The sequence below is a fragment of the Pithys albifrons genome, chromosome Z (genome assembly GCF_047495875.1).
Source record: "Pithys albifrons albifrons isolate INPA30051 chromosome Z, PitAlb_v1, whole genome shotgun sequence".
NCBI lineage: Eukaryota > Metazoa > Chordata > Aves > Passeriformes > Thamnophilidae > Pithys > Pithys albifrons.
The window spans coordinates 9,799,440-9,811,011 of record NC_092497.1 but is presented as its reverse complement, the minus strand read 5'-3'; the positions used below and the strand labels follow the sequence as shown (position 1 = coordinate 9,811,011).

The following is an 11,572-nucleotide window of genomic DNA, read 5'->3' as shown; positions in this document are numbered from 1 at the left end:
GCAGCCACAGTTTGGGAGCACATGGGATCCTCAAGGGCCCATGAACAAGATGTGGCACATCCACATCACAGCATGGGTGTCACACAGAGTTGTGACAACCACGCCCTTTCCAGCACCAGGGGTTTCCAGAGTGAGCATCCCCCTTGCACCTTCTCAGGGTGTCCTGAAGGCCATCTTCTGGGTATCCCACTCTGCTGGGAACATGATGCTATGGTCTTAAGCCCCAGGGCAGGCTCCAGGGTGTCTGTGTCCCCCTCACTGCTGTCCCCACCCTCCTCCCCATCTCAGCTAGCACCACACAGAGCAACAGGCAGCCAAAACCACCCACTCCAGACAGAGGGGAAGTAATACTCAGAGTCTCCAGACATCATGAAATGAACATTTAATGAAGACAGTCTCTCCTGGTGCGTGCTTGTGTGTGTGTGTGTGTGTGTGTGTGTGTGTGTGTGTGTGTGTGTGTGTGCGCGCGCGTTGTCTCTGTGTGAGCTTAGTTTTATCCCCTCTATTACTTTTTTTTGATTTTTTTTTTTTATATATACATCTATAAAAAATTCAAATACAGCATGTCAACAGTGGGAATACTAGGACGTAAGGTATTAAATACTGCACTTGGGTCCAGGCAGGAGCAAGAGAAGGTGTCTTTACAAAACAGGACTTGGGGCAGGATGGGGAGGAGAGCAGAGCAGGCATGGGGACATCCAGGAACAGCAGGGGGACAGCAGGGGACAGGTCTGCAGGGCTCCAGCTCTAAAGGCAACAGCAGAGCTACTCTGCTTTTGTTGGAGAATGAGACAAAGACATCAATGGGGGTGATTCCCTGTATCCAACATGGTTAAAAGTTTGGGGGTGATGTTGGGGTGGGGTTGGAGGTGGCAAAGGTTCCGCCAGGGTGCTGCAGAGGGGGAGGTGGAGGGACAGCTCTCCCAGGTGCTCAGCAAGAGGCAGGAGGCTTTAATTGGTGTTTCATTTCCTTTTTTTTTCATTAAAACCCTACCAGCCTGCTGCTCCCCATCACACTTGTAAAAGCCACCAGTTCTCCTCTCCATCAACCCCTTAGAGGGGACCAAGACCCCCTGATTTGTGCACCACTCCAGCTTTGCCACACAGTCGAGAGCTCAGGGGAGCGAGTCCGGTCCTCGGGGGACTCCCTTTTGCCACAAGGGAGTACACACAGCTTGGAGCATCGTTCCCCTCATCACCCCCCCGTTTTCATATCCCCTTTTCTTGGTGCTCCACCATGCAGGGCGGTGGGCACGTCTTTGGCGTGGGGGGGTTAGCTGTATGAGTGGAGCCCTCAGCTGTGGTGTGGGGCCCAGGCTCGCTTCACTTTGCTGGGCAAAGGGGGACGGGGATGTGTCTCCTTGCTCTGGGCTGGGAGAGGATTTTGCGGCTCCCCAGGGGACAGCAGCAGCTCTGTCCTCCTCCTAAGCGATGGCAAGAAGCATGATAAGTCTTCAATGTGTGCAAAATCGAAGAGATAAGAGACTCAACCCAGGAGCAGGGTGGCAAGGTGGCAGGGTGGGGGCAGTGGCGATGGTGGGCGATGCGGAGGCGTCTGCACGGGTCTGTGATGGATGCACAGATGGAGATCTGCAATCCAGGAGAAGAAGGGTCACGGTCCTGCACTGAGCTTTGCTGTGTCCAGTCACCAATGGGACACGCCAAGAAGAATTTGATCTTTTCCCATGGGAGAAATTCAGCCCTTCCCAGAACCCAGGTGCCCAAACACATCACTTCCACCTCCTCCTCCCATGACTTGACCCTGCCCATCCTTGCCTGGCTGCATGCCACCACCTCTGCTGATGCCACCACCTCTGCTGATGCTATCACTAATGTCACATGTGAGATGACACAGTCAGAAGGGAGCAAAGGACCCCATGCTCACTAAGCACTCCTCCTTGGGCACCAAAGGATGGGTGGCACGTTCTTTATCTCCCAAAAGTGATACAGGGGGCTGTGCCATGATGCATTCCCCAGTCTTTGGGTAGCTTGGGTACAGTCAAAGGACATTTGAGTGGGACGGCCATAATACAGCAGCCCTGGTCTGTACAGGAACAGGGAATTTTGTGGCTTTTCAGGCTGCCAGCTCCACTCTAAGCCAAACCAAGGACATTTCTGAGATGCATCTGTGAATGTTCTGATCTTGGACAATATTTCTTCTATCATTATGCAAAGGCCTTAGATTTTCATGTGGTTTCTTTGCTTCTTAATAAATCTGCAGTACGAAGGGAAAAGGACTGCTGAGAACAAGACATCAAAGACTGATCCGTTTGCCAGCTTTGTTTGAAAATCCATTTCTGAGATCTCCACCAGAACATCCACTTGGAAAAGCAATCAGAGTTGGTGCATTTACAAAAAAATGCAACAAACCCCCAAATTACTTGCTCTCAATGCCCTTCACCCACAACCTGACTGGGACAACAGCTTCCCAACCACCCTAGAGCCCATAGAATCCCCATATCCCTGCACCCATATCCCACTTCTTTCAACTCTAATTTGGGAGATACTTACTAAATAAAGAGGACACTATAGGCAGCCATGACCAGTCCAGCTGTCCAACACACTGCCACAGCTCCGCTGCCCACCATGGCTCCCTTGTCACAGATCTTGGTGGTTGGTGGCGCCATGAAAGAGGAGGTGCTAGCGCTTGTTGTCTCTGCAGGGAGAGAGAGTTGATGGCAAGTGGAGCTGGGATGCTCTGGGATGCATCCCATAGGGGCAGCCCTGCTCTTCTGTAGGTAGGGATAGCACACCATCCCATCCCCAAATTGCCCTTCTCACTGCTATAGCACACTAAGGCTGAGCTGGAGGGTTGGGATAATCCAAGGGATGGTGTCATGCATAAGACTTTGCCAGCTGTGACAGTGGACCTACTGCTTGGAGATGCTTATGCAATCAGGCAGAGCTGGGCATCCCTGTCATCTCCATCCTGCCTAAACCGGTTACTCTGTTCGTTAGCTCTGTGGGAATTTTATCGAAGAAGTTATGATGAGTGCTCAGGAGAGAGCATCTCTCCACAGAACATCCCAGATGAGGCTGCAGCTGCTGGTCTGACTCACAGGGCTTCTCCTTCTTTGTGCTGCACCACATGGGTTATCTGTCCACACAGAGGACTGCAGGATCGCAGGGAGGGCTTAGACAGGTAGTCAGACTGCGGCAGCTTCGGCCCACATCCATAGGGTCCCAGAGTGCCCTGGCCAGACAATCTGGGCTGATTGCTGAGGGCCACAAGGGTCTGCCCTGACATCTTTCAGACACCACTGAGGTGTCACTGTGGGACTCAGCCCCAGAGCTGGGGTGTCCCACATCAGCCCGGCACAGCTGCACCAAGCTGCATGCACAGGGACATGTGTGCAAAGGACATGTGTGTGAGGGACACAGGTGTGCACAGGGAGCAGGCAGGTGTCTTCGGAAGTTGTATTTGCATTTAACACAGTGGGTATAGAAGCAAAACCAAATCCCCAGCACCAGCACTGCTTCAAGGTGTGTCTGCACTCCCTGAGGGGGTTCATCTCCCTGGGAATGGAGAACTGCAAATCTCTGCTGCTGCATGAACTTCCAGGTGCTCTGCTGGGTGCTGTTTCTAAAAGCGGGGGTTTCTCTGCATAGGAGTCAGAGGAACCAGTGCAGGGGTCTGCTCCATCCCTTCTGGGAAACAGAGGGCTGATAACACCCATTTGGACACAGTCCCAGATCTTTCCTAGAAACAGAGACTTGTTAACTTTGTGGCATCACTCCGAGCCATTGTGAGGGGTCGGAGGTGTGTAGGGGTTAGGACCGGAGAGGGGAGGGAGGACTGGAGGGGGACAGCACTAAAAGGAAATAACAATACTACTACTACTAATAATAAAACAATGCCCAGCTTTTTTGTCCCACCCCAAGCATCCTGGGGAGAAGGATGCTGGACCCAGATGAGCTAAGTCAGCATTTCTCAGGCAATGGTTGCACCTGCTGACTGGAAAAGTCTGGGGTGAGGGGCTGCAGCTCTCAGGGGTTATGGAGGATATCCTTGTCTGGGGATGAACCTTGCACAGAGCCAGAGAGGAGGTCCCTCAGCCAGGACTCCTGGGTTCCTCCTGGCTGCCAGTTTGTACTAGGAGGGGGCTCTCACCTGTGATCTGGGCCTCTGTGGTGAGATGCTTGGGCTCCTCCGTCCAGGGGGTGGCATGAACAGCCACGCTCCAGTCACTCCACGTGCCAATGTCATTATCTTTGGCTGCCACCTGGATGATGTACTCCTTGCCAGCGTAGGCATCTGTGATGGTGTGTGATGTCCCATCTGACAGCTCAACCTGAGGGCAACAGTGGGAATGGAAGGTCAGAGGAAGCCCCAGCACCAGGAGGTGTAAGATTATCAAGACATTTGGGTTGGCTAAAGGATGACAAGACTTCGGGAAATAGTGGGGCATTGTGGACAGAGACATGAGCCCAGGACAACAATACAAGGGGAGATGCTCCAAGTCCAGCTAAACCAAAGGTCTAGAGACCTGGTCCTGATCCCAGACTTGCACTGCCAGAGTGGAGCAGCTTCCTCTAGAGGTCACCAGAAACTAGCAGATGTGTGTGCACGCTCCTTCGGACATGTTAGGGCATCTTGGAGGTGGATATTGCAGGCAGTGTATGGGGTGTGCAACATACTTTCTAGGCAATATATTGCCATGCTGGGACAAGGCTTTCCCACCAGCAACACCTCTGGCCGCCCTGCTCCTGTGTTTGGTGGCATCCCACTGTCTTGGTTTGCATTCCTCTAGCTGGGCCCTTGGACAAGGATCAAGTTGTGTCCAGTTGTCTTTCCTAGCACACATTCCCTCTGTCCTGTTGTCACTGCTGTCTGGGCCACAGGAGGTCCTGCTCAGCTTGTCCGTCCTCCTGCAGAAAAGCACCTCTGTGGCACAAACACCAATGAGCAAGCACACCTGGGTGACAGACGGGGAGGGCTCAACATCCAAGTGACCTTCCAGGGATGAAGCCAGACTTGGTCTTGAAGTCCTGAGGGTATGGAGGGGACCAGGGCAGGGCCATCCTGCAGAGGCTACATGGGACATTGCCCTCCATCCCATCTCTAAGACTGAGGACCAACATGCTGCCAGCTTCATTATCTCACTGTGCTGCCTGGGCATGGCATGAGGGGACACAGGGCACTCCTGGTCTGCCCTGTACTCTGCCCAGACACATTGACAATAAAAATGCTGGAGGGATGAGGGGGTGGTGGAGCGCCATCTGCGAGCACCAGTGACCAGCCAGGGGCACAAACTCAAGCAGAAAAGGCAGCATTTCATGGGTGGGGGGAACTTCATTGTGCAAGCCACATGGAGCACTCCACACCTCCCAAGCAACTCAGGAGAAGGTAAGGTACAGGATACCACTGCTCTGGGAAGCACCAACAGCTGAGTTTTATTAAGAGCTCAGTTCAATTACAGGAGCAAGATGAAAACTTCTGCCTGGTCCTTGAAACCCAACAAAAGAAAAGCTGCATTGTTGGGGTGCCCAGGAGGTACCTGAGCCAATGCACTTGTGGGATGAGGCTGTCCTAGCACTGTGGCTTTACACACATAGGGTTGGTGTACATACCAGAGATGTATGTGCACACCAGTGGCTAGTGTGGTCAATGTCACTACACCACTGCTTGCAGAAGTACTTGAAAAGGAGGAACCCACCCTGTAAAGAACCAGCCCTTTTCCAGTCTGCATAGTGCAGCACATGAAGCAGCTTGGCACAGATTTAATCCCTCTGGCACACGAACTATAGCCCTTCTCCTCCACACTCTGGGTTTTTATAGTTGCTCTGGGGGATCCCTTACCAGGCAGAGAGGTATTCTTTGTTTCTTGCACGAGGTGAGAGCCTTTCCCTTGCTATTCTCACTTCCAGGGTTGCTTCCAGCCTTCCGCCCAGCACATCAGGGCCCTTGGGCTCTGCACTCCCAGCTGCTCCTGCTGCCCAGCCCAGGCCCGCAGGAGCCCCACATCTGGAGCACATCTGGAGGAAGACCCAACTGGTCTCCCCCACCGCCGCTGGGGAGCAAAGGGCCTCCTGCTGCTGGCAAAGCATGAAGTGCTACCAAACCTCAGCAGCATGGAGAGAGCCATGTGTCCGTCTCACTGCTGCAGATTTTGGGACTGGATGGGGTTCATGCCTCTCTTCAGACACCTGTCTCAGGGCTGACATCCACAGCTGACACTCACAGTGTTGGTGGGATGCAAACAGAATGCTGCTGGTTTCACTGCAGGCTTGTGCTAAGCTGAGATGTGCCTAAGCACTAAAACGCTATTAGACAAAGGCCAAGTCCATCCTTATGATCCAGGGGACACTTTCCCACCATGACATGGGTCTCACCATGCGTGATCTGTTGGCATGAAGGCAGTTACTCAGCATGCCTGCCAAGGGAATCTGAGATCACAGCCTGGCTGAAGAGAGCCTGACACAAAGGGCAGATGAACACAGTGCCTCTGGCGGGCCTCCATGAAGGGTCTTCCTGAGTCTCCAGAAAGCTGAAAAGGCCAAGAGCTGACCCTGGGATCACAGGTGCTTCCTCTTAACCAGAAAACACAGTCAGTTCACAGGTCCCCAGCAGTCTATACTAGAGGGTGGCTGCTCCCATCCTGGGGCTAGGCACAATCCATCCTGCAGGAAAATGATCTGGGACCATTTTAATTATGGGATAGATGAAAACTGAAATCCTCCAAGGTCTGGGCAGAAGAAAGGATGGGAAAAAGGAGGATGGCAGTTCCTCCTGCAGCACAAGGCTGTACAGCCTCCAACATGCAGAGTGTCTTGGCTAAAACACATCACACTACCCCCACCCAGGACCAAGGCCCGAGCTGGATCAGGATCCTCAGATGGGCTCCTGACAACCAACACTGCACCCAGCAGAGCTGAGGAGGCAACTTGTGCACACTCTTCTCTTAGGGACACATCTTCATGGCCCAGGCACCTAGGGATGGGTAGGCAGGACAGGAGATCCACCAGGTTGTGAATCAGCTGGTTGGCAGGGCACCTCCCTGCAGTCTTGTGGCATGGTGAGGCTGAGTCTACCACCTAGACCTTGGGATTTGTGCTTTTGCCAGCAGCTCCAGTCACTGCTCACAGGTGTGCTGCTTACAGGCAGAGTGGCACGGGGTACCTGTGCAGCACCATGCATGCCACACAGTGGGGGCCCACCTGGATGGGGTCAGCCCAGAGATGTTTGGTGGCATTCACCAATGTGGACGGCAAGGCTAAGGTGGTCAAGTTAAATTAATTCCTAATGACAATTCAATGAAGTGAAACCTCACTGGGTGAGCTGCCAGCTCCTTGCAGACCTGGCTTGCTCTATGCTAGGCTGGGGGTGGCTTGTAATAAGAGAATGAAGACAGGGCTCTGAAAGATGATGGGCTTATCCAGCTGGTGTGTGGTTCTCTCCAGGACATTCCACATCTTCCGAGCCCCCTGGCTCCTTCCTGAGACCGGCAGCATGCAGGCTGCAGGCAGGCCAGCCCCACTGGGGTCCTGCTGACCTGGCCAGGCTGCTTTTCCATCGGGAGCATTTTCTCCATTCCAAATAGCCCTGCCAGTCGAGTGCTTCCCCTTGGGAGTAATTCCTGCCTCTCCCCACCCAGAACCAACCTGCAGCTGAGTGTTTGCAGATGGCATGTCACAGGCACAATGGGGTCAATCTGTGCCTTGCCTGGGGAGGGGGAATGTACTCCCAGGACCCAGGCTGGAGAAGCTGGAGGACTTTCCTTGTAGGACCTGGAAGGATCCTGCCCTAAGCTCTGCTTTACGCAGCAGATAAAAAGAGAAGGCATAGATGACATCCATCTCTCCCCACACATATGACCTTTGGATGCAGAACAGCTGAGCTGGGCAGCCAGGGACAGACCCAATGTTTGCCAGAGTGGGTGAGAAAGCCAATGGCTCAACACAGAAGTGCCACAGCAGATGGGAAAGCACATGGGGACTGGGTCTGACTGGATACAGACAGGAAAAGATGGCAGGGAAGACACATTGGGGAGGCTGTGTGGGGATGGATGGACACACAGCATCAAAGGCAGAGGGAGAAATTCCTTAATCCACATCCCAGCCACAGAGAGACAAAAGTTGGAGGAAGGCTATGCATGGTAATTTTTTTGGCCGGGGTGGGGGGTTTTGCGTGTCACTGCCTGCCTTTGTGCACCTGCCAAAAGTCACTCTGACTGGCTGTGAAGTGCTGCCCAGATTAATGAGGGATCAGTAGCCAGTGCAATGCAGAGCTATTAGCATTGCAAAAAAATGGGAAAAAAAAAAGAAAAAAGAAAGAGAGCGAGAGAAGATAGAGGAGAGAGAAATGAAAAAAAAAAAAAGCCCTTGAACACAGTAATTCAGACAACAGCTTGCTGAGAACAACGTGGGCTGGGATTTCATTCTGTGAAATGGTCACATACCCCAGTCAGCCTGTTTGGAAAGATTATGGAGCTGCTAGAGTGCCCATCCACAGACCCAAGCACCAAGATGAACCCAGGGGCTGGTGCCACATTGACAGGATGGGGATAGTCATCGAGGGCAGGTGGAGTGGAGGATTGTCCCATATTCATCTTTTCTCCTGTCCATGCAGGTCACCCCTCCATATATGTGCTGGAGGCCTGGACACATCCAGACAAGCCATTCACACTCCAACAGAGAACATACACGTGTGCCCTCATTCCAGTCCTTGCCTGCAGACAGGTGACACTGCCTTTCACTGCTTGGCACAGCAGGAGTTAAAGGAAGCCACTCCCCCTCCAAGATCCCTCCATCCTGTTCCATGGGCCCTAGTCCACCCTGTCATGGTGTCCTGGGAGTAAAAAATGTCACTGTGCTCTGTTCCCACCCTAGCTCTGCTTGTGGTCCAGTGTGACCAGGTAGAAGTTACTTGTGAGCAGGGGGATGCAGACTATATGGCCTTTGGAAGTGGATGGGTCAGGGAGGGAAGAAAACCCCAACCCTTCCTGCCGTGGCAGTTGGGCTGGGTGCTAGTACATGTTGAAAGGAGGCGGAGGGGGAGAAGGAGGGATCAGATGCCTCCTTCTCTGTATCCCACATGAAAAGGTGTTTGCTGGCTCCCCTGTGGTAGCAGTGGCTCTGCTTTCCATTCCTTGACACCTCCTGCTTTCCAGCACAGGTCCTAGTGCAGGAAAGGGGTGCTCTGCTGGCAATATGGAGATGGGGCCGGCACCCCTCAGTCCCATGGCAGGGATGCACCACCTCTATGCATGACAGGACAAAGACCATGCACCCATTCCAGGTGAGGTATCAAGCCTGGATGAGTCTGCCTTCCCCAAAATAAAAGGAGCTAGCTATTGTAGGATGAAGCTGATATGCTCACACAGCCTGTGCTATCCACACATGGAAATATGAAAGGAAAGCCCTTGTAAGAGCACAGCTGGGTGTTCCATGCATCTGGCATCCTTGCAGCCTCTTCCTTTGGGTGCTCCTCAAGTTGTCCTGAATGATGAAGGAAATGGGAAGTGGGAGAGGGATGGGACTCCTCCATAGGCTTCATTTCACAGCTGCTTTTCCCCACAACAAGCAGCCAGAACCTGGTACTGGGCTGCAACGAGCTTTGCAGGGACTTGGCTACACATGCAACTGGTGTTTCAGGTGTCTTCAGCCCCTGTGAGTGCAAGGAGATCCCAGAAGGCTTCCATCTGCCCTGGGGAACAAGCTAAACCAAAATCAGGAGTAATCCCCAAGCAAGCTGTTCCACCACTGGGAAGTGCATGAGGGTCACTGCAAACAGCCACAGCCGCCTGCAAAAAGATGTTGCCATGTGGAAAAGAAATGTTCTGCTTTTTCCCTTTCAAATGCATGTCTGGAAAGCAAAGAGGTCTGACATTCATTATTAACAAAGGAGCCCCCAAATACCTTCTCCTTCCACAATGCAGCAGGAATCAATTGGGCTAACCACACACAAAACTTTCTACCTGGACTCTGGAATAATAAAAAGGTTGGGAAAAGTGAATGATCCCCCCTTATTATCTGCCAGCCAGGCAGTGCAGGAGCCGAGCAGGGTCTGAGATGTGTTCCCTGCTCTCACCCCCTCCCGAAAAGACTGCTGTAGTGCTGCTGCACATAGCTCAGCCTGCTGTAGGTCTGCAAGGGAGAGCTATCATAGGGCTCCTCTGCAGCCAGGGCTGTGTCACAAGAGATGCAGATGAACAGATCCCTTACAGCTCAAAATAAAGAGTATCTTTGAGGGGAGTCAGCACCAGCCCTAACCCTGCGCAGTATTGCCATATACTGCCTGCAAATGCATTTACCATGCTGGCAAAGTGGGCTGGGGGTGAGAGCGGCTTGTGCGTGGGCATGACAGGGCACTGGCACCTGCCTGGCATGGTCTGCATGTAAGCAGGGAAAGCTAGGCTTGCTAGCCCTTTCCTACCTGCCTGCAGCTGTGTGAGCATGCAGGTGATCACAGGCACACAGCGCATGGATGAGTGCTCTGCTGCTCAGTGGCACCTTTACAGCTGCCAGGCGCTCGCAACTTCTAGGTCACTAGCAGTTTCCAAGGGGCCTAAAAGCATCCACACAATAGCAACCAAGGGTCCTGAGCCTGGCTTGTCCCTGAGGCGGGTGGGGGTGGATAGAAAAGGTAATTTCTAGGTGTTTCCCACCTCTGTGCTCCTCTGAGACACCCTCTGCTCCAGCCCTGCCTACCCCACACTGAGCTATAAGCGACACTATTACAGCCTCAACATTTTGCTCCCACCTATTAATGTGTGCCTTTAATTCTCTTCTTTTTTAATCACTGACTTTGCAGCCAGGAGAAGAAGGGAGAGAAATACTGCAATAAAAGCTGCCAGGCGTGAAGCTGTAACCCAGCTCTCTCAGGGTGACCTCCCTGCCAAGGTTGCTTTGTGAAGAGAGGCAAAGGCAGAGGAGCAGAGGCAAAGCAGCAGAGGCACGAGGGTTGCAAACGGGCACAAAGAAGCGCACCCGCCGCAAAGTGACATTGCCACCGTGCCGTGGTGGGGGGGGGGGAGGGGGAGACGCTGCTGCAGCAGCCAGTGGCACTAATTGCCTCCCCTCCCAGCTATCTCCATCCCTCTCTGCTGCCTGTCACAGGCAGGATATGCATTAGCTCACACTTTCAGGTTATTTCAGGCTGCTCCAAGGCAGGAACTTGCAGACACAGTCTGTGAGGTTCACCTGTTTGACCAAAAAGTGTGTTGCCTTGGGAGATGAGCCGAAGCCCACCCTGATGGCCACGTCCGACACTGGGTGAGGGAGGCCAGTCCAGGGGACAATGCCATCCTCAGAATAACAAGCCAAGACTAAAAATTTGGCAATATCCACAAACTTCCCATTGCTGACCCCAAGTCCCCATCATTTGCCCAGATCAGAGCAGGCATGTATGTCTGCGTGGGTTTTTTTACCCCCAGCTCTTAAAATCCTGTGATGGTGGGAGCACCTCCGCTTGCTTTTCCAAAGAAGGACGTTTCCAGCCTTTGCAAATGCTCACAAACGTGGCTCTAATGCCTCAAAAACAGAAGAGGAAGGAGAGAACCCAACCACATTATTAGCTTTAAATATCTCATGACCTTTTACTGCAAATCTCAAGATCTGAGGCGCAGCCCGC

At 52.9% G+C, this 11,572-nt stretch overlaps 1 protein-coding gene across 7 annotated transcripts in view; it reads right to left on the bottom strand.

The window, feature by feature from the left end:
* Window positions 1-374: 374 nt before the first annotated feature.
* Window positions 375-11,572, bottom strand: part of CNTFR (ciliary neurotrophic factor receptor) — a 204,653-nt gene continuing 193,455 nt past the window's right edge. For all 7 annotated transcript variants that reach the window (XM_071580445.1, XM_071580446.1, XM_071580451.1 and 4 more), the window contains 3 exons: window positions 4,112-4,292; window positions 2,512-2,656; window positions 375-1,590 (listed from right to left, as the gene is read on the bottom strand). In XM_071580445.1, coding sequence (XP_071436546.1) covers window position 1,590; window positions 2,512-2,656; window positions 4,112-4,292 — 327 coding nt within the window. In that variant the 3' untranslated portion in view covers window positions 375-1,589. The remainder of the gene's footprint in view (window positions 1,591-2,511; window positions 2,657-4,111; window positions 4,293-11,572) is intronic.